Consider the following 23,647-nt stretch of genomic DNA (forward strand, 5'->3'; position numbering starts at 1 on the left):
TCTGAGGACAAAGCCTACATTTATGCCTAAGGTAGTGACCAGTGTGGCCCTTAACCAAACAATTCACTTGCCAACTTTTTACCCAAACCCACAGAATAAGGGTGAGAGACTTCTGCATTCTTTGGACATTCACAGACAGCTACGCTTCTACTTGGACAGAACCAAAGCTTTCAGAAAGACTGAACAACTTCTAGTAGCATATGCTGCAGGATCACAAGGAAAGCCTATCGCAAAGCAGACTATTTCAAAGTGGATAGGCCACTGCATTCATTTCTGCTATTCACAGCATGGCAAATCAGTGCCTAAGGGCATTAGGCCACATTCCACCAGAGCAGCAGCCACTTCAGCAGCCTTCCTCAGAGGAGTACCAACCAAAGACATCTTAGAGGCTGCAACTTGGAGTTCAGTGCATACTTTTACAAAGCACTATCACTTACCTCTCTATTCTAAATCCAGGGCAGACTTTGCCACTGCAGTTCTGCAGGGCCTGATAGCCTCTCCTAATCCTATTTAGCAGCAGCCTCCCAACCATAGCTTTGGGATTCCAACCCAATTTGACTGCAACACTTAAACACGATGAACATAGTACAGTTGTGTACCTACCATAAATGTAGATGTTCGAGTGTATTCACTGTTGCAGTCCTGGGTTACCCTCCCTCCATCCCCCTTTTCCTTGTTGCGACTTATCTGTACTTTTCTATTCTATACAACCTATGTGGTGTATTTGCATGCTTTTTTGCATTAGTGAGCCTACCATTTTAGGGGCACCTGACATCTGGGGCAAGAAAAACTGAAGAAAATGGCATCGGCTGCATCTTTTATACCCCTGGCGCACTGATGTCAGGGAGGAGGCGACGGCAACCGACGCCGGACCTAGACTTTGGAACTCAGGCCGACTGTGGGTAGCCTGCCAGCAGGATAACCCAATTGTAATGACTGCAACAGTGAATACACTCAACATCTACATTTATGGTAGGTACACAACTGTACTTTTTGTAGGAAACAGTGGAATTAATGTCTGTGAGCCTTCTTAAATCAGTGAAGGCTGTAATTTCCTGATTTAAGGGTTTTTCATTGACTTTTCATGTCAACCTACCCGTCAGGCAGATGGTCTCCCTCAGAAACCTTTTGTTAATGCTGCAGAAATACTTTGTGTGGTTTTCATAATAATGAGGTTTCATATTCCTGTCATGTTTTTTGCTTCACTTATGCATATTTCAGAGGGGGGTCTATATTATAACAGCGAACACTGTATAATCGACCTAAAAAAACAAAACAAAATTCCGAACAAACGGAACAGCAAGTTTTTTTCCCCAGGGAAAAAAAAATCACTTGTCCGCCAAAAAAAAAAAAAACCACACAAAATAAAATGGCGGGCTTCACCCCCACCCCACCCCACCGGTTAAACATACCAACACCAGGATTGCACCACAGTGGAGGAAATGGCAAAGTCCCAAAAACAGCCCAGTGATTTTTTTTTTCCCTGGCGAAAAAAATCGCTGTTCCATCTCTTCAGGATTTTGCTGTTTTGACATTTAGCTGTCAAACTGCGTTTGCTATATGAAGCATTCGCTTACTTAATAGGGAACCTTTCAGAGGTTGAGTTTTGTATGCAGACAGCAATAATGTTTTTGAGGTGCTCAGGTACAATCAGACACCATCCCTGTCTACCTTAAGAACCCTTTAAATAACACAAACCATGTTGCACAGTAATTTCTTGGTCTGTCTCTTGAGCTGATTCACCCAGCAGTACCCATACTGAATTGGCCATAGTCAGGATGCTAAGGTAATTGCAGTTTGGCTATAAAATGTTAAACCTCCTCTCATCTGAAGCAAGGAATACGTAACTGTCCCAAAGTGGAATATGCCCTTCTAATTATTCCCTAAATTCTCAGTGCAGTGTTAATCTTCTTTAGATTTTGTAAATGGGATCTGCACGTTTATTTTTCATTACACAATTGTAAAGTGTCCCACTGTTTTTCTGTGACTAGAAGAGTTGTATTCTTGCTTTTTTTAATCGCTTGTAAAATTGAATAGCCAACAGTGTCCTCCACTATCAGACTTCTGAAGCAAGAGCCCCTTCTTTATGCCCTGACAAACTGTGACAGTATTCCAATCCAACAGGGCTACCTGTGGGATTTGCCATAAGTGAATGTACATTCTCCAAACTTAAAAACCTGTCTTCTAGGACCCAACTTATAGAACCAGCTGTTTGCTGTAACATTCAGATTCTGGAAGTCTTTCATAATCAGATTATAGACCAACTGTTCACTGAATATCGGTGTACATGTCTCAGAGCTGCAGGTTAGTAGTAGACTCACCAAATGTATGTACATTGCACTGCCTTACACCCATATTGTGCAATATTTTTGTTTGTTTACAGATCGTATTTTAATATTTACCTGCATGCTGTAAAACCCAGTGTTCATATATTTAGTTTATTTTTTCATTTGCTTTTATTTTTTGCAGTTTTCCTGCACTGTTAGTTTTCAGTGTGAATACTTGTTGCAAACCATTGTGGCTGAAAAGGGTATTTGAACCAGTCTACTTATCTGGTAACTAAATAAATGAGACGAATGCACTCTGTTTCATGGTTAAATGACTTGGGCTGTCAGATGTCTGAGGTCATCAAAGACATTTTCCAAGAGTAGTGGCTACCCCTTGCTAGCTACAAAAGTCTCTCTCAAAATATATTTTTGAGAGTGATGATCCCTGTTTTATTTCCAATAATGTACAAAAAAATACAAGTGTACAAAACTAGAGAATGCTTCAGTAGGTTACTCTGTAAAAGTTCCTGTTGGATCTTCATTCATTTTAGTACAGTTTCAGTGTTGCTGCATTTGAGTCCTTTGTGCCTCTTTTGTGATTTTTTTTTTTTTTTTTAATTTCCTCCTGTTCTTATTGCATTTTCCTTCAATATTCTGGTGTTCCGGTCTCTGACAAAGATGTTTGAACGTAGAGTCCTTTTGTGGCTCTTTTGGACAGGTTAATGTGCTGCTAGCATCAGATAGTGTTGGGAGGTGCTTGCAGCTTAATCTTCATTATGTGATCTAAACACTGGCAACAGAAGAGGCTGGATCCATGTACCATTTGAAAATGTCCTTCCTGGACATATTGAAGAGGCTGACAGTAGTGAAAGTCTGTACTGTTTTCAGCAAGATTCTCAGCGATTTACTGTTGCACTTAATGTCTTAGATAATTGTTCTTAATTATGTCAGCTGTTAATGCCCTATTATAAAAGTCTAGATATTTCTTTCTGAGCATAACCCACCACTCCAAAGTCAGTGACTGTGTGCGCAGTTGACTGAATTTTTTTCTTTTGTTTCTGTTGAAGATTCTGCAGTTTACTTTGGTTTTAGAAATTGCTGTAGTGTTTAAATGCATTATTTAAGACTGTAGTTGTTGTAGCTTTTCAGATTAAAGTTTGTAACTGGGGTTTTACATTTTTATTTCCTGTAGGTCTCCAAGAAAGCCTGAAAGTCCTAGGAGATCGCCAGTAAGGTCTAGAAGCAGAAGTCGTCAGCGGGATTTGTATTTGTCTTCAAGTTTTGACCGAGAGCTAGAAAGAGAAAGAGAGCGACAAAGGATGGAGCGTGAAGTTAAAGACAGAAGTGAGAGAGACAAAGTTCAGTCGCATAGTAGTGATCGTGGAGCAGACCGTAGAAGAAGCAGAGAAAGACACAGAAGTCGCAGTAGAAGCAGAGACAGAAAAGGTGATAGACGGGAAAGAGAGAAAGAGAGAGAGAAAGAAAATGATAAAAGCAAAAAGAGGGAAAGAGACTTGAAAGAAAAACTGAGCGAGCGTGACAGAGAAAGCGAGCGATCTAGAGAGAAAAGAACCAAGGAAGATGAGCGGAAACACAGGGATGAAAGAGAAAAAGCTGAGAAGAAGAGAGAGGACAGAAAGGATGCCAGGAAAGATAAAAAACATAGTAGAAGCCGAAGCAGAGAAAGGAAGCATAGAAGTAGAAGTCACAGTAGGAATCCAGGTAAGCGTAGCAGAAGCAGAAGTAAAGAAAAATCTGATAAGCATAAAAGTGAAAAGGATAAAACAAACAAACGAAGCCGAAGTGGTAGTAGAGGAAGAACAGATGAAAAAGCTAAAAAAAGGGAGCACAGACGAAGCAGAGAACGATCCCACAGACGTGACCATAGTGAGATTAAGGATCATATAAGTAAGAATAGTAACCGAAGTCAGAGCTTGGAACAAGATAGCAGTGCTGATGAGAGACTGAAACGAAGCAGAGATGAGACTTTTTGAGTATTTTCGTAATGTGGATCACATTGAATCCTAATTAATATTTAAGTTTTGCTTGTATAAACCAAATTGTTATGCTGTAGTTAGCATAATCCCTTCAAATTCCATGTAGGCTGCAGATTTAATTTCCTTTTATGTAGGGAAGTGCCTTTGTAATCCCATCCTTCACTGAGAGTTGTAGCTAAGGCTTTTTATTACTTCATGATGTAGAATTTTTTTGTATTGTTTGAAATGTACAGTCTGTACATATGTTACAGAAGTGTTTTAATTCTAATGTTATGATCACCTTCTTGGTTGAATTTGTACAAGGCAATAAAATGCCATGAATTCCAACTTTTAAGTAATTTTAAGCTTTTTCCATCCCAGTACCTTACAGTGTATATTTTTTCAGTTATTTTTGCATTGTTTATTATGCTGTAATGATCCATTTGTTTGACCTGCAGATGTGCATCTCTGATTGCCCGTAGCCCAGTATGTATGTGTTGTAGTCCCCCCATAAAGTCAGTTTTACGTATAGTTTTTTTTTTCACAGTTTGTTTTTACATTGTAGTGCTGTCACTGTTGACAGGAGGGTGTGCCCATGATAACACACACATGCAAACCTCATTTATATCATATGTTGTGCAAAGGGGAATTTAAAGATAGCTAAAGGGGAATTTAAAGATAGCCAAAGGGTAGAAAATGCTTTCTCCCCTCGAAAAACAGGTTGTGAGGATAAAGTGATATACATAGCACATACAGTAGCACCATGTGGCAGTGATGTCTGCACAACTCCCGATATCTGCCTTTTCACCTGCTTTAATTGCACCTCCTACTGTTGAATGTCACTGAAGCATCAGTAGATGCTAATTACTGCATCCTTATATACCCACATACATACACTGTACTGCATATTTGTGTTGTCATAATGAAAAACAATGAGTCCCGATCTTGCATTACTCTCTCATTGTATTGGTTTACCTTTAATTGATGATGATCTTCGTGTTTCACTGTTGCAGTCGTCACATTTGGATTATCCGTCATCACATTTGGGTTATCCCTGCCAGGGTAGCCCTCAGTCAGCCCAAGTACCAGAGGCTTAGTATTTCTGCGTCGGTTGCTGTCGCTCCAGGACTGATGTCAGATCATTAGTAGTATAAAATAAAACACCAGACGCCATTACATCAGTCTTTCTTGCCGAGGAGCACAAAGCAAAAGCAGTTTGCACGAGTGCCAGTCGGCCACTACCTGAGTTTTCATTTTCCGAATTGAAGTTGAAGTCTTCAAAAGCTAAGTACCATGTTGGGGATCCTTTTTTTCTTGCTCTAACCGATGTCAGATAAAGTTAACAATTGTCTCGTCTATGGAAAGCAAATAACCACACCGAGACTTTCAATGTGAAGTTGTTCTATCTCGCCATTCATTCTTACAGATGGGTTCGGAGCCGATCCTCTGCTCCGAGTCGGCCAACTACAAAGCTCGAGGCCAAGTCCCTATCCCTTGATGCACCTTGAGTTACCTCCGATCTAGTTTGCCGCTGCAACAGATTGGAGGTTTCCTCACAGCTCGGGCCAGTATAGAAAAATGTATCTATTTTTTTTTTTTTGCAATTTAATAACTTTCAAAATTTGTGTTGGTGTGTAGCTTAACTTCTGATAGTGCTTTTTATAGCCTTGTTGGCCTTTGTTTATTAGGCCTTTATTATTTCCCTTCCCTTCTTTTTGGTGTGGCTTAGCAGAGTGCTAGTAGATGTTCATCGTGCATACAGCTGCAGTAATCACAGATGGGTTTTCTGCCGTCAGGCGGGTCCTCGGTCAGCCGAATTCCAAAGTCTAGGTCCGGCGTCGGTTGTTGTCGCTTTCTTTCCTGGCATCAGTGCGACAGGGGTATATAAGACACAGCCGACGCCATATTCTTCAGTCTTTTTTGACGCACGGTGCCCGAAGCAGAAGCAGTTTGCAAGTGCCGGTCGGCCAGCTCCTGAAATTACGAATAATTGGGAACCGAAGTCTTCTTTAAAGCTAAGTACCCCGTTGGGGAAACTTTTCTTGCCTCAGACCGATGTCAGACAAAGTTAACAATTGTATTTCTTGTGGGAGGCAAATACCGCATAAGGATTTCCATTCCCTCTGCATACCTTGTTTAGGCCCAGACCACAACATCTCGGCCTGTCGCTTTTGCGCTACTTTCAATAAACGCACTATTAAGCGTCGGGCGGAGTTCACCCAGCACTTTTTTGGTAAAAAGTAGCAGCGGAAATGCTGTAACATTAGGTTGATTTTTTTTAACTGTTAAATTATTCACTTAATTGATTGCTGATTACTAAGTGGCTTATTAGTTAGAATATATAAACTACATTGCCACATAACAAATCCATCTTGAAAAAGCCTGGGATTGCCAGGCGAAAGTGCTCGTTTTCATTTACCTGTTGGCTTCAATAAAAAAGATTTTTTCGACTCAAGGACTGTTCCTGGGTTTATTCATTCACTGGACTTATTTGGTAAAGAGATTTCCTATAAGGACTCTGGTTTTGTGGATTTATTCATCTACTTTTTGACTGTCGGGTGTCTTGAGATCTGTCCAACGTTGCATTTCCGCTGTTGCATTTTGCTGGTTTACCTCGATTTTTCTCGTTTTCATTACTTTTTTGGTAAAGCCTTTGATTATAAAATGTCGTCGGATACTCCGACTACCGTTTTGTCCAAAAACTGCAAGGACAAAGACCGACACCACGCCAAAACCGGCTACACGTGGTCCGGTTCTCAGCGAGGCACCTACGCAGCCCCTACCAACACTTCTTTGGCGGTGTCCTCTGTAACCGAGACCGCAGGTACCTCGGCCCATACCCAGACTACAGCCACCGAAGCCACTGTGAGTGTTGAGCCTTCTAATGTGGATAGGTCCACTTCCACTCATGGTGTCTTTAGACCCTCATCTTCCTTCTCCATTAAGGCCTTTACTAAGTCTAAATCAGCCATGCATCCCAAGAGGCCTGTTGCACAGGGCCCATCTCCAGGACCCATGCCTAAAAAGCAGATGCTAAAAATGGCTGAGGATTTAATTACTCTTATCAGGGGTTCCCTGCCCCCTCCAGACAAGAGACCCAGAGTGGAGGAAGCTTCTCCCTCTTCTGACCAGGATTCCATTTTTTCAGAACATTCTGATGAAGAGGAACACTCGTACTCCCCTTTTGAAGATTCGGATGCTGAGCAGTCCATTCCTTCTGTATCTCCCCCAGAGGATTTTTCTTTTGGGGAAACCTTGCACACCTTGAGGGAACACTTCCATTGGGAAGGCCAAGACTTTTCTGATTCCAAGAAAAGACTTAGGGAATTGCTTTTGTTACCTCAGCACAGACCTCTGGCGATACCTCCTGTCTTGGACATACTTGATGTTTACTCAGAGGCTTGCCTAAATCCGGATTCCCTGCCTCCTGCCCCAGTCAAGCCTGAAACCATTTCTCAAGGCCCCAAGGGAATGAAGGCCTCTACTGCTAAGAATCCACTACCTTCCGAAAGAGTCTAGATCCTTAGAAAGGTGGGGAAAAAAGGTATATACCTCGGCCACCCTAGCCATGAGGGCCTTAAATTGTCAGTTCCATAAGCTTAAATATCAGCAGTTTCTGTTATCACAATTAAGAAATAAAATGTCTCAACCTGAACAACCAGATTTGAAGGAGTTGCAGGATATGATGCATAGTGCAGAACAAGTGGGTAAACACACCTTACAATGTGGCTATGATGCCCTAGAGGCCTCAAGTAGAGCTGCTGTGACAGGATCAGTCATTCGTAGACATGCCTGGCTTAGGGAACAAACCTTGCCTGACCATGTTAAAGCTAAGCTACTAGATGCTCCTTTACAAAAGGATGTACTATTTGGTACTAATGCTGAGGAGATAAAACAGAAAATGGAAGAAAAAGCTAAATCTATGCAAACTGTCAAAGCTTTTCTACTGGTTCAACCACCACGTTTTAGCAGAAATTGGCCTTCAAAGAAATGGTCCTTTCCAGCCACGGACAAGCCTCAAAGAGGTAGATACAGGCGCACAAGGGGCAGAGGACAACCTCAAGGATCATATAGAGGCAGACAATGGCAAACTCCAGCACCAAGAGGTGGCGAGGACAGTGCACAGCAATACAGGAAACAAACCCAATGACTTCCCCCTTTTCATGCCAAGCAAGTCTCAGCTGACAGCACCCTTGGGAGGAAAGCTGGCATTATTTACAAGAAATTGGCATATTATCACAACAGACAAATGGATCTTGGACATTATAAACAGAGGCTACAGATTTCATTTTCACACTCTTCCAAAAATGAGAGGCATGCCGAACCTGCCACACAATCAAAGGGCAGAGGCTCAAATACAAATTTCAAAGCTTATGGCCATGAAAGCTATTCAAGAGGTACCTACTCACGAACAAGGTCAAGGTTTTTATTCCAGTCTTTTTCTGGTACCAAGGAAAGGAACCGACTGGAGACCCATTTTGGACTTATCCATCCTAAACACATTTCTACTGCACAAAATTCAAGATGCTCACATTACAGCAGCTTCTTCCCATGCTGGGCAAGGAGTTTTGGCTGGTAACATTGGACCTCAAGGAGGCATACCTGCATGTCCCAATCAGACATAGCTGCAGAAGATACCTCAGATTTCTTGCAGGTTCAGTCCACTATCAATTCTCTGCATTGCCCTTTGGCTTATCTACTGCGCCCAGAGTATTCACGAAATGCCTGGCATCAGTAATTGCCTACTGCAGACTTCAAGGGATACAAATTTACCCTTATTTGGACGACTGCCTGATCCAAGCGGCCAACAAGCACATACTTCTGGAACATCTGGCTTATGTAACACGGTTATTGAATTCTCTGGGATACACAGTCAACAAGGAAAAATCCAGGCTAACACCATCTCAGAAAATAACTTTCCTGGGTGCCAACTTGGACACAAACACCCAGATGGCCTATCTTACGCCAGAAAAACAAGGGCAGCTAACTAATTACTTCAAAATACTAGCAAATTGTACCAGGCTCACTGCAAGGAAAATCCTGCAGGCTCTGGGCTTCATGGTATCTTGCATTCTTCTAATCCCATGTGCAAAGTTGCATATGAGGAAACTTCAATGGTACCTAAAAAACCTATGGTCTCAACACAGCCACAGTTTGGAAACAATAATACCAATAATTCCATGTTTGCAAAAGGAATTTGTATGGTGGGCCCAAGCATGCCAAACAAACACAGGTCTTCCATTCTGCAAGCCTCAAGCAAATCAAGTCATCACAACAGACGCCTCAGACTACGCCTTGGGGGGCGCACATGACAGACAGGTGCATTCAGGGCTAATGGTCCCAAAATGAAAAGCACCTTCACATCAATCAAAAAGAAATGCTAGCAGTGATAAATGCAATTACAATTTTCAAGGACCTCCTGCACCCAGGGCAATTATTGATAAGAACAGACAACACCACAGTAATGTGGTACATAAACAAACAAGGTAGAACACAGTCATACCCCCTGTGCAGGCTAGCCATGTCACTTTGGAACTTGGCTCTGGAATGGCAAATCGAACTTCAAGCACAGTACTTGCCAGGATTGGAAAACACGCTGGCAGACAATCTAAGCAGAAATATGACAGATCCACACGAATGGAATTTGCATCCTCGAGTGTTTACAAAGATAATCCAGGTGTGGGGAAGACCAGACATAGATCTCTTCGCCTCCCACAGGAATCATCAATTGAAAAAGTTCTGTTCAAGGACCTTTCATCCAAAGGCCTGGAGAGTGGACGCCCTTTCTTTCAGTTGGGCAGCATGGACAGTTTACGCTTTCCCACCATTGCTTCTTCTGCCCAAGGTGGTCTTGAAAGCAAGAGCAGACAGACCGAAGATGATGCTGATTGCTCCAGACTGGCCAAGACAACACTGGTACCCACTCCTGAGGAGCCTAACACATACTTCTCCCTGGACCCTACCTCTAATGCCTCTTCTACTGACTCAGCACAGCTATAAAACTCTTCACAGTCAGCTGAAAACTCTCAATCTGGCTGCATGGAAAATTCCTTAACACCACAACAGACCCAACTCTCCAAAGAGGTGCAGGATGTCATTTTGAAGGCCAGAAGGCCATCTACTAGAAAGGCTTACTCCACAAAATGGAAACGTTTTTGCGCTTGGAATGAGAAAAAAGGCCAGGATCCTAGAAAACTGAATTTGCCTCAGATATTACAGTATCTAGCTGAGCTGTTGAACAGTGCACTTTCATTCTCCTCCATCAAAATTCATGCCTCAGCCATTTCTGCAGAATACAACACTGATCCACCCTTATTCTCTCACCCACTTTTAAGACAGTTCCTCAGAGGAGTTAAGAATATAAGACCTCCAAGGGAACAACCAATACCAGCCTGGGATCTTAACTACATTCTAGAAAAATTAACATTACCTCCCTTTGAACCAGCTGCCTCAACAGATTTGCAATATTTGTCCTGGAAAAAAGCTTTTCTTCTGGCCATTACCTCAGCTCGTAGGGTTTCGGAACTACAAGCCCTCATGGCTGTGCAGCCCTTTCTCATCTTCCATCAGGACAGGGTTTCCCTACGAACCAACCCGTCATTTATGCCTAAGGTAGTATCCAGGGTAGCTTTAAATCAGGCCATACACTTACCTACCTTTTACCCCAATCCTCAAAACAAAGGGGAAAGGCTGATACATTCCTTAGACATCCATAGACAGCTACGTTACTATTTGGACAGAACACAGCCCTTCAGGAAATCAGAGCAACTTTTTGTGTCCTATGCTGTAGGAGCTCAAGGGAAGCCAATTTCCAAACAGACAATTTCAAAATGGATAGGCCATTGCATTCGGTTTTGTTACTCCTTTCATGGCAAACCTGTTCCTACAGGCATCAGATCCCACTCCACAAGGGCCACAGCTACCTCTACAGCCTTCCTCAGAGGAGTCCCTACCAAAGATATTTTAGAGGTAGCCACTTGGAGTTCTGTGCATACCTTCACAAAACACTACCACCTGCCTTTATATTCAAAAACTAGAGCAGGCTTTGCCACTGCTGTGTTGCAGGGCATTCTGGCTGCTCCCAGTTCCACCTAGTGCCTACCACCCTGTGCGTAGCTTTGGGATTCTACCCATCTGTGGTTACTGCAGCTGTATGCACGATGAACATAGTACAGTTTTGTACCTACCATAAATGTAGATGTTCGAGTGCTAATACAGCTGCAGTACAGGTTTCCCTCCCTCCTTCCCCTCTTGGTAAAGGCCTAGTGGCTAACACCTCCTCATACAACCCGATTGGGTTATCCTTCTATGGTGTATTTGCTTGCAACTACTGATTTTTGATTATATTGCATTGCTATATACATATATATATATATATATATATATATATATATATATATATATATATATAATTTATGTATTGCCTTCCTTCTGGGGGCACCTGACATCTGGGGCAAGAAAGACTGAAGAATATGGCGTCGGCTGTGTCTTATATACCCCTGTCGCACTGACGTCAGGAAAGAAAGCGACAATAACCGACGCCGGACCTAGACTTTGGAATTCGGCCGACCGAGGACCCACCTGACGGCAGAAAACCCATCTGTGATTACTGCAGCTGTATTAGCACTCGAACATCTACATTTATGGTAGGTACAAAACTGTACTTTTAGAAGTGTGTTTTAACACACATATGTTAAGTTGTTTATTTCGCCTTCATTCTTGCTGGATAGGTTCGGAGCCGAACCTCGGCTCCGACTCTGCCACTCTAAAAGCTCGAGAGCTAGTTCCACCGGCTCGAGGCTCCCCTATATCCCACAGTGCTAGGCGGTAACTCCCCAGATCTCATTTGCTGCTATAGCGATCAAGGTGCTCTTCCAACCGGCTCTTCAGGTTAGTTGCTTTAAAACAAAGTTTAACTAAGATAGACCCCCTTTAATTTAGTTTTTCTGTATTAATTACTTAATTAGGTAGTTTCTTTACCATTCCCTTGCAAATTCTCCGCCTTTTTTCCCAAGAACTTTCAAGAGTTCTTCCCTTAGGCCTTTAGGCCCCGTCCCTCCCTTCCTAGTAGTTGGAGTGACTGTGTTTTCTGTAGGGAATTATTTAGTTTAATTTAGTTTAATTTCAGTTAGTATAATCTGTGTGAGTGTGAGTGATTACACTACCTTCTTTAGAAATGTCTAAAGAATCGAAGGTCTCAGGCTTTAAGAAGTGTGACTCGTGCTGTCAGAAGATGTCTGACAGACGGTCACACTTCTTGTGTATACTGCCTGGGACCTTTGCACCTGCAGGACTCGTGCTGTTTGCCATGGTTTCAGCCCTAGAGTCCTGCAGGAGCGAAAAAATAAGCTCATTTTAAGGGGCTTATTGAAGCCTGAGGGTCCCCCGACTCAATCTTCGGGGAAACCCTCCAAGCCTACCAGACCGTCGGCTCCTGTATCTGAGTCATCTTCGGGGGCTTCGAAACCTGTTCGAACATCGGCTCCGGCTGGAGCTGATGATTCTCAAACACATGTTCCCACTGTTCCCTCGGCTCCGGACGGAGCCGAGGTAGTCACTGCTGAGTCGGCTCTGATAAGGTTATCGGAACAGACTTCCAGAAAGAGGTCCAGGTCACCATCTGTCGGCTCCGTTCATTCGGCTCCAGCATCTCCATTGTTGTCTGAACGGAGCCATAGATCTCACTCCTCTAGGTCGTCGAGACTGTCAGATCATGACCTTCAGAGGGTAGTGAGTCGACTTAAGTCCGAGGCACTGGCCCAAATGCTTCAGAGCCCGACTCAACAGTCGATGGATAATCCTGTCACTCAGAATGTTCCTCCTCTGACTCTCTTGAGTTCGGAGCCGGGGCAGCTCGGACCCGAGACTGTGGGTGCGTCGGAACCGATACTTTTGTCTTCGGTGCCGTCGCCTGCTCCAATGTCTTCTTTGGAAGAATCTCGGCGCCAGACTTCCCTCGTCTGTTCCGAGGGGACGAGTGGCATCGGACCCTTGTCAGACCCCGCTCTCCCTCTTGGTGCTTCGGCGCTGGTGAGTTCGGCTCCGACATCGACCTCTGAGCCATCACTGTCGTTGTTGGGGGAGGTTTTCAGCTTTTCGGAGCGGAGACCTCTGGCTCTGCCTGACAGGGGTGCCTTCGAGGTCATGAGGAGCATGTTGGAACCTGGTTCAACCCCACAGTCTGCTCCATCTGCCCCTCCCTCCACGGTGCCTGTGGTAATTTCTTCTCACTCCCTCATCCCGGATCGTAGAGAGCCAGCTCCTCAAGTATCCCCAGTGGGGATCTCCTCCTCTTCCGAGGCCTCTCCTGACCCAGTTGGAGAGCCCCCTAGGAAGAGGCAGTGCAAGAGGAAGCACATCGACTCCCCTGAGTCTGTCACCTCTGACACTGATTTAGAGGATTCTGAAGGTTCCCCTCGTTCCCCCTCTGAAGATGTCTCATTTGCAGACATCCTCAAAATCTTAAAACAGAGGGGGAATTGGCCAGCCGTCAACCCTTCAGAGGATGACTCAGTGTATCTTGAGGCGTTTGGCTCTCGCCCTTCCACCTCCTGGGTGTCCCCTCCCTTTGACCCCCTCATGGAAGTGGTGGCGAGGAAGGTCTGGACGGCTCCTGACTCAGTGGAACCCACCCCCAGGAGACCATCAAAATTTATCACTGCCCCCAAAGACAAAGAATTCTTGACCAAAGGCGTCTCTGTTGATGCTATGGTGGTGGCTGCAGCCACCAAGAAGGAGCTTGCTGATCCTTCAGTGCCTGTTCATCCTCCAAACAAGGAGTCTAGGACTATGGACAGGTACAGGAAGCGGATGTTCTCGTCAGCGACCTTTTCTATGAGCTCGCTGAATTACCTGTGTCATTTCACTCGTCTCCAGAGGGATTTGCTCAAGGAATAGAGTGAAATGTTAAAGGATCCAACAGCTGCGGGTTTTCAGGATAGGATGAACTCTCAGCTAGCGACCCTCAACTCAGTAGCTAACTCCTCCATGCGCCTTCTTTCATACGCGGCGGATGGGGCGAGTAGAGCGGCAGGTAAGGTGTGGCATTACGTTGGCACTACTGGATGCGGCTGTGTAACTTTGCGGACCCTTTCAAGGCATCCTTCACTAACTCCCCTTTTGATGGATCATCCCTCTTTGGTCCTCAAGTGAAGGAAACCCTGACTAGGTGTGAGACTGATGGCAAGACTCTCTCTGCCGTCGGAGTCAGTTTTTCTACTCCTCCTAGGCCTTACCCCAAAGGCCAGAAGGGGGGAAAGATGTGGTTCCGCAAACAACCACAAGGAGTTTTGCGTGACGCACAGAGTCTGTTCCCCCCTAGAGGCAGAGGGGGGAACAATAATAATAGATGCCGTCCTAGAGGCAGAGGGGGCCCGCAGAATCAGGGCAGTCGAGAATCCTTCTCTGACAAGCCCTTTCAGCATCCCTGAGGTGTTGCCCGACTGTCCACCTTCGGAGGCAGTCGGGGGAACATTATCTCTGTACCCAGAAGCCTGGCTTTCCCTTACTCAAGACAAATGGGTACAGTCTATCATTTCCGAAGGCTACAAAATCCCTTTCTTTCGCATTCCAAAGCAATCCGGAAAATCCCTCCCAGACGTTCCACCCAGTCAAAGGGAGCAAGCCGCATTAGAAATTTCAAAGCTGCTAGCAAAAAGAGCTATTCAACCAGTTACAGCAGACCAACAAGGATCCGGAATCTACTCCAAATTCTTTTTGGTTCCAAAGAAAACAGGGGACTGGAGACCTATTTTGGATCTCAGCAACTTGAACAAGTTTGTCAAGAAAACAAAATTTCGGATGGTCACGCTGTAGTCCATTCTGCCCCTTCTGGGGCGGGACAACTGGATGTGCTCTATAGATCTCCAGGATGCGTACTATCACATCAGAATGAACCGAAGCTCCAGGAGATTTCTCCGCTTCAGGCTGGGAACCAGTCATTTTCAGTTCAGGGCCCTGCCCTTTGGTCTCACTACAGCCCCCCGAGTGTTTACCAAATGCATGGCAGTGGTCGCCTCTCAGCTGAGACAACAAGGATTCCAGGTGTTTCCATATTTAGACAACTGGCTCCTAACAGCCCCCACCAAGCATCTTCTCCTTCTTGCCAGAGACTACACCTTACACACATGTCAAACACTAGGCATTTCAATAAATTACGAAAAGTCTGTCTTGTCACCTTGTCGTGTTATTACCTTCATAGGCGCAAATCTAGACACAGTCAACATGTCAGCCAGACTCACAGAGCAGAGAATAGCAGACATACACAGACAAGTCTCTCTTGTCTTGCAGAGGAACAAAGTCAAAGCCAGACTGATCCTGAAGGTCTTAGGGATAATGGCGGCGGCCATCCCTCTTCTACCATTAGCTCGCTTCCACATGAGAATCTTACAATGGATGCTCTTCACACAATGGTCTTTCCAACGACTTCCAATGTCCCATCCTATTCGGATAACACAATCGTGCAAGAATCATCTCTTGGTGGATCACATCTCCCCAGCTCTTCCTAGGGAGAACCTTTGTTCCTCCCCCTCCGGTTGCTACATTGACAACGGACGCCTCCCTGATCGGGTGGGGGGCATTACCAGGGCAGGATGGTCCAAGGCATGTGGCAACCTTTCGAGTGCCACTTGCACATAAATGTCCTAGAGATGAGAGCAGTGCTTCTAGCATTGCAAGCCTTACAAGACTCTCTTTCCAAGGGAACTATAGCAATTCAGACGGACAATATGTCTGTAATGTGGAACATCAACAAACAAGGTGGAACCAGATCTTACCCCCTATGTCGAGAGGCACTCAGACTGTGGCAATGGCCGATTTCTTCTCAGCGGTTTCTGTTAGCAACGCACATTCCCGGGAAGTCCAATGTGATTGCGGACAAATTGAGCAGAGCTATTCTCATGCCTCACGAGTGGTCTCTGAAGAATTCAGTGTTGGAGAAAGTTTTTCAAAAGTGGGGCCAGCCTTGCTGCGACCTTTTTGCTACTCCCCAAAACAGCAAGTGCGACGATTTCTTCACCCTCTTTCCCCAACCAGGCCACCGCAGCAGAGACGCTCTAGTCCACGATTGGCCCCGGGGACTTCTCTATGCCTTTCCACCCTTCCCACTGATATCTCAACTAATTCAGAAAGCCATCGCTCAGAAAGCTTCCATGATCCTCATTGCCCCTTACTGGCCTCGACAGGTTTGGTTCCCATTTCTTCACCGTTATCTGTTGGAGCAACCCTGGCATCTGGACCCAGTTCCAGACCTCCTGACCCATCAGTCGGGTCAGTTGCACCGCTCCCTCCCTTCTCTGAACCTCACAGTGTGGTTTCTCCAATTCCAACTTTAGCCAGGCTTCCTCTAATATCTCACTCAGTTAGCGATATTTTGATAGCCTCTCATAAATCCTCCACTCGGAAGATTTATAATAGTAAGTGGAAACGTTTTTCCTGTTGGGCAGTCAAAGGATATAGATCCTTTCACTGCTTCTATTCAGTCTGTTTTGGATTTTCTAGCCGAACTTTTCCACTCAGGTTCGTCTCCGTCCACCATCAAGGTTCAATTGGCGGCTATATCTAACTTTCATGTCGGTGTCTCAGAGTCTTCCATTTTGTCTCACAAGCTCTGCAAAGCTTTTCTAAAGGGAGTTTTTCTCCTCAAACCACCTATCAGGGATCATCCTCCTCCTCCTCAATGGGATCTCAACTTGGTTCTGGCATCCTTAATTCTTTCCCCCTTTGAACCCGCGGCTTCATGCTCAATGAAGTTACTATCTTGGAAAACACTCTTTCTGGTAGCTATCACTTCAGCTCGAAGAGTCTCTGAACTCCATGCTCTGTGTAGTCGACCCCCTTATCTATTGTTTCATAAGGATAGGGTATCCTTACGTACTAACCCGTCCTTTTTGCCTAAGGTAGCTTCACCAGCAAATTTGAATCGAACCATTGATCTTCCAGTTTTCTTCCCTAACTATTCGAACAGATCAGAACAGAGATTACACTGCTTGGACGTTCATCGCCAACTTAGGTACTATTTAGACGGGACCAAACAATCCAGGAAATCCGATCAACTGTTTGTGTCCTATGCAAAAGGTAGAATGGGCCTTCCAGTTTCTAAGGTGTCTCTCTCTCTAGATGGCTTACTTCGTTGATTACCCTTGTGTATGAGATCAGACATCAACAGCTGTCATCTAAACCCAGGGCTCATTCGACTAGAGCTTTAGCCACATCTATAGCTTTTCAAGACAGACTGCCTGTTGATTCGATTTGTTCTGCAGCTACTTGGGCTTCTCCCCATACCTTCATATCTCATTATAAGTTGGACTTAGCCTCTAGAAGCCGAGCCAACTTTGGTTCCACTGTACTCGAGTCTGTTCCGATAGGCCACCCGGGACAAGGTGCTAGGGACGCGGTCCCATCCAGCAAGAATGAAGGCGAGATAGACAACTTAACATTTAGAAGTTATGTACCTACCGTTCCATGTTAGTTGTCTTCTTCTCGCCTTCTTTCTTGCGTCCCACCCTCCTTCCCCCTAGCCTGGACAGACCTAGAGGAGATTGTCTTGTGATTTCTTTATCTTTCTCCCATTCTACCACCTCTATATATTCCTATGTTAGGTTTAGGACACCTCACACTCAGCCTTATAGAGGTGGGTTACCTTTCTCCATGTTATGGAGTTTTTTCTTGCTTGGCCTAGCTTTCAAATGAGATCTGAGGAGTTACCGCCTAGCATTGTGGGATATAGGGGAGCCTCGAGCCGGTGGAGCTAGCTCTCAAGCTTTTAGAGTGGCCGAGTTGCTCTGAACCCATCCAGCAAGAAAGAAGGCGAGAAGAAAACTAACATGGAACGTTATGGTAGGTACATAACTTCTAATTATAGCTTATTAGAGTGTTTCTACAGCTTTAGCAGTTAAACGCTATTTAGTATTATAGAGCCCATTTGTTTTTTAAGGGCTGTATTAATATAGCAATAACCCACGCCTGGGTGTGGGTAATGCTGGATTTACCCACGGTTGGCGTGGTTTGGTCACGAGGGCGAAGCCCGTGTGGCCAAACAAAGCCAACCGTGGTAAATCCAGCATTACCCACACCCAGAAGTGGGTTATTGCTATTATACAATGACATTATTTAAGAAAAAAAATAATTACTTTTCTTAAATAATGGCATTGTATAATGGCTCCTTGCTGCCCTTTCGCAGCTGTCTGGTATTCTGCGGCAGTTCTGATGTACTGCGCATGCGTATGCCTACGCAGTACATCAGAGCTGTGGGCAAAAGCAACGGAGAAAGCAAGATATCCGTTGCTTTTTACTGATGTTCTTCATCTCACATTGCTGCAGTCCTTACATATGGGTAGTCCGCTGTCCTCGGTCGGCCCGAATACCAAAGTATTAGGCTGACGTCTGTCATGGGCGCTCAGATCTGACATCAGAGTGTCAGGGTATAAAAGCGCATGACCGACGTCATATCCTCAGTCTTTTTTGCCGCATGGTCCGATGCAGAAGCAGCGTTGCAAGTGCCGTTCGGCGTTCTGAAATTTTCGTATTCTGAGTTTCAGACCGAAACCAAGTTGGGCTAAGTACCCCGTTGGGGAATATTTTTGTTTTTTCTTGCCTCAGTTAATTCCGGATGTCAGAAAAAGTGAATAATTGTATTTCTTGTGGGAAACAGATACCACATAGGGATTATCACTCTCTTTGCATTCCTTGTTTGGGACCGGACCACGACATAGTCGGGTGTCGGTTTTGTGCTAGGTTTAATAAGCGCACTATAAAAAGAAGGTTAGATTGTGCTAGGTTAGTCTTTGGTAAGCGGTGTAATTATAATATGCCGTCGGATCCTCCGACGCCTGCTTCCACGAAGAAGCGCAAAGACAAATCCTTGAAACCTAGACAGGTTGATTCGTCCGTTCGACGCGGTCCTGCAGAAGCTACAGTGGAGCAGGTGGATCCGGCTGAAGTTTCTGTTGAGTCTCAGGGGGAAACTTTGATTTTGCAGGATGTGGCCTCACAGGAGTCAGGTCAAGCTGAAGGGGCCTCTCAGGTTACTATTCTCCCTTCTATGCCTAAGGTGGTTAGGCCTTCTGCTACTATTTCTAAGGCTTCTTCTAAGGGCAGGTCTGTTTTGCCTTCCTCTGGTGTCCCTCCAGGTACTTCAGGGTCTGTGCCTAAAAAGCACATGCTTAAAATGGCAGAAGATTTGATTACTTTAATTAGAGGTTCTATGCCCCCTCCTGATAAGAGGCCCAGGGTGGAGCCAGAGTTGGAAAGTTTGGATCAGGCCTCAGACGACTCAGACTCTTCTGCTGAAGATATTCAAGATTTTCCCCCTTATTCGGATTCTGATGCAGAGGATTCCACTCCTTCTGCTTCTCCTCCAGAGGATTTTTCGTTTTCAGAAACTCTGCATTCCATGAGGGAGCATTTTAAGTGGGAAGGACAGGATTTCTCTGATTCACGAAAGAGGCTTAGGGAATTCTTGTTTTTACCACAGCATAGACCCTTGGCTATACCTCCTGTTTTGGATGTTGTTCAAGTTCTTTTCTCGGAGGCTTCCCTTAATCCAGATTCTTTGCCTCCTGCGCCAGTTAAACCGGACAGGTATTACAGGGTGCCTGAGGCTCATAAATATCTGTATAAGAGTCCTAGGGCGGACCCAGAAACTATTAGTCAGGGGCCTAAGGGTGTTAGAACTTCTGTTGTAAAGAATCCGGTTCCTCTAGATAAGGAAGCTAGAGCTTTGGATAGATGGGGTAAGAAGGTGTATACCTCTTCTACTTTAGCAATGAGGGCTTTAAATTGCCAGTTTCATATGTTGAAGTATCAGAATTTCCTACTTTCTCAGCTAAAATCTAAAGTGGATGCTTTGGCAGAGGGCATAGAGTGTAAAGAATTGCAGGATTTAGTACATGTCTCTGAACAGGTGGGTAAGCATTCTTTGCAGTGTGGTTTTGATGCTTTATAGGCCTCTTCTAGGGTGGCTGCCACTGGATCAGTTCTTCGTAGGCATGCCTGGCTTAAGGATCAGAATTTGTCCGAGCATGTTAAAACTAGAATTCTGGATGCCCCTTTACAGTCTGAAGTTTTGTTTGGTCCCCCTGTGGAGTCGGTTTTGAAGAAAATGGAAGACAAGGCTAAGTCTATGCAGACTGTTAAAGATTTTTTGCAGGTGCAACCTCCAAAGTTTAGTAGAAATTGGCCTACTAAGGGGTGGACCTACCCTTCTTCTGATTCTCAGTCTAGGGGTAGATCTAGATGTGGCAGGGGCAGAGCTCACAGTACATTCAGGCCTAGAACTTGGAGTTCACCTGCACAATCTGCAGGTGAGGGCAGGGGCCAGTCCTTTCGTAAACAGGCCCAATGACCTGCATTTTCAGCTGCCAGATTCTTCTTCCCTGGCAGCTCCTTTGGGAGGAAAATTAGCACTCTTCAAGCAAAACTGGCTTTTAGTCACCCAGGACAAATGGGTATTGGACATTATAATCCGAGGCTACAAGTTCTATTTCCATACATTGTCTCCTTTCAAAGGCATGCCAGATGTTCCTCCTCGGCAAAGGATAGAGGCTCACAAGCACATTTCTTTACTTCTTCAAATAGGAGCTATACAGCCAGTTCCTCTGTCAGAAGTGGGACTAGGATTTTATTCTCACCTGTTTCTAATACCAAAGAAAGGGAACACGTGGAGACCAATTTTGGATTTATCTATCCTCAACACTTATCTGGACATTCCAAAGTTCAAAATGCTGACGTTACAACAGCTTTTACCTCTGTTGGGAAAAGATCACTGGATGGTAACTCTGGATCTCAAAGAGGCTTATCTTCATGTTCCTATCAGGCCCAGTTGTAGGAGGTACCTGCGTTTTCGGGCTGGAAATTTACATTATCAGTTCTCTGCATTGCCCTTTGGCTTATCTACTGCCAGAGTGTTCACAAAGGTTCTGGCTCCAGTGATAGCCTTTTTTCAGGTTAAAAGGAATACAGATTTATCCTTATTTGGACGATTGCCTGATTATTGCACAACACAAAGGCGAACTTCTGCATCATCTACAGTATGTGATGGTAGTGTTAAGATGCCTAGGGTATTCTGTGAACGAAACAAAGTCCAGTCTAGTACCCTCTCAGGACATGTGCTTTCTGGGTGTGAGACTGAATACAGCTTCCCAGATGGCCTTTTTGACCCCGGACAAACAAAGAAGCCTTTCTCTTTATTTCCATCAAATGTCTCTACAGTCCAGGCTGACTGCAAGGACAGTCCTTCAAGCCTTGGGGTTCATGGCATCTTGTATTCTGGTGCTTCCCAATGCCAAACTGCATATGAGGAAGCTTCAATGGTATCTCAAAATGTATGGACACAACACTGCCAAGATCTAGACACTGTCATTCAGATAATACCTTGCATTCAGAAAGAATTTTTGTGGTGGGCTCAGGAATGTCACCTAAACAAGGGACTCTGTGACCCGACCAGAGGCGAGTCAGATTCTAACGACAGATGCCTCGGACAAGGCTTGGGGAGCACACCTCAATGGAAAATGGGTGCAAGACACGTGGCCTGTCAGACTTCAACATTTGCATATCAACTTGAAGGAGATGTTAGCAGTCCAATTTGCATTGATGGCTTTCAAGGATTTACTTCACCCAGGACAGGTGTTGATTCAAACAGACAACACTACTGTCATGTGGTACATCAACAAGCAAGGGGAACCCATTCATACCCTCTTTGCAGGCAAGCGATGATTTTGTGGGAGACTGCTCTCAGTTTACACCTCAATCTTCAGGCAAGGTTTCTACCAGGAGCACAGAACTCCTTAGCGGATGTGTTGAGCAGACAAATTGTGGATCCTCACGAGTGGAAACTGGATCCTCATGTGTTTCAAAAGTTGACAGTGTTATGGGGACTCCAGACATAGATCTGTTCGCTTCTCCACTAAATTACCAGTTGCCAAAGTTTTGCACAAAAATGTTTCATCCCACAGCTTGGAAGGTGGATGCTCTATCATTCAGTTGGAGCAATCTTCATGTCTATGCCTTTCCACCTCTGCCTCTCATTCCCAAGGTACTCCTGAAGGCCAGAATAGACAAGCCATCCATGATTCTGATAGCGCCGGATTGGCCTCGACAGCACTGGTACCCACTACTGAGGAGTTTGGTACGGGAGCCTCCATGGCTTCTGCCTTTGATTCCGCATCTTTTGTCTCAGGAGGGCAAACTTCCTCAATGTCAAGATTCAGTCTCTGCACCTCACAGCCTGGCATATTCTGTTTTAGACCCTGGAGGGTCTCAGCTTCCACAACAAGTTTTGAATGTTATTTTGGAGGCCAGAAGGCCTAGTACAAGGAAAGTTTACGCTGATAAATGGAGGAGGTTTTTTCTTTGGAGCAAAGCGAAGGACTTTGATGTTTCCAAGCCTGATTTAAGTGTTTCTCTTCAATATCTTACTGAGTTATTGGACATGGGTCTGTCTTTCTCCTCGATAAAGGTTCATGCTGCAGCCATTTCTGCTCACTATGACTGTGACCCTCCTTTATTTTCCCATCCTTTGTTTAAGCAATTTCTTAGAGGGGCAAAGAACATAAGACCCCATGAGCTCCTACTCCTGCTTGGGATCTCAATTTTGTGTTGGAAAAGCTTACTCTACAATCTTTTGAGCCTGCAGCTACTGCCGAGTTAAAGTATTTATCATGGAAGACTGCTTTTTTGTTGGCCATTACCTCTGCAAGAAGGGTTTCTGAATTACAGGCCCTTATGGCAGTGGAACCTTTCCTGATTTTTCATAAGGATAGGGTATCTTTGCGTACTAATCCTTCCTTTATGCCTAAAGTGGTTTCTAGTGTGGCCTTGAACCAAACTATTCATTTGCCTACTTTTTATGCAAACCCTCAAAATAAAGGGGAGAAGATTTTGCATACTTTGGATATTCACAGGCAGTTACGTTATTATTTGAGCAGAACCAAGGGGTTCAGGCAGTCTCGGCAGTTGTTTGTTTCTTTTGCTTTGGGTTCTCAGGGAAAACCTGTTTCAAAACAAACTATTTCTAAATGGATTGGGTTTTGTATTTCTTTCTGTTATTCCCATCATGGTAAGGAGATTCCGGCTGGAATCAGACCTCATTCCACTAGAGCTACTGCCACTTCTACTGCCTTTCTTAGGGGGGTAGCTACAAAAGATATTTTGGAAGCAGCCACTTGGAGTTCAGTACATACTTTTTCCAAGCATTACCACCTTCCTCTTTATTCTAAGTCTAGGGCTGGATTTGCCACTGCAATATTACAGGGCATTTTAGCAGCCCCTAATGCTTTATGATTTTGCCATCCTCCCTTTACCTCTGCTTTGGGATTCTACCCATATGTAAGGACTGCAGCAATGTGATATGAAGAACATAGTACAGTTTTGTACCTACCATAAATGTAGATGTTCGAAGATCAACAT

General features: G+C 44.6%; 1 protein-coding gene across 1 annotated transcript in view; it reads left to right on the forward strand.

Annotated features, from left to right (window-relative positions):
* Positions 1 to 4,588, forward strand: part of PRPF38B (pre-mRNA processing factor 38B) — a 582,581-nt gene extending 577,993 nt beyond the window's left edge. Inside the window, exon 6 of the mRNA XM_044086066.1 lies at positions 3,460 to 4,588. Coding sequence (XP_043942001.1) covers positions 3,460 to 4,261 — 802 coding nt within the window. The 3' untranslated portion in view covers positions 4,262 to 4,588. The remainder of the gene's footprint in view (positions 1 to 3,459) is intronic.
* The last annotated feature ends 19,059 nt before the right edge of the window (positions 4,589 to 23,647 follow it).

The sequence above is a fragment of the Protopterus annectens genome, chromosome 10.part0 (genome assembly GCF_019279795.1).
Source record: "Protopterus annectens isolate FY-2018-M chromosome 10.part0, PAN1.0, whole genome shotgun sequence".
In the NCBI taxonomy this organism is placed as follows: Eukaryota; Metazoa; Chordata; order Ceratodontiformes; family Protopteridae; genus Protopterus; species Protopterus annectens.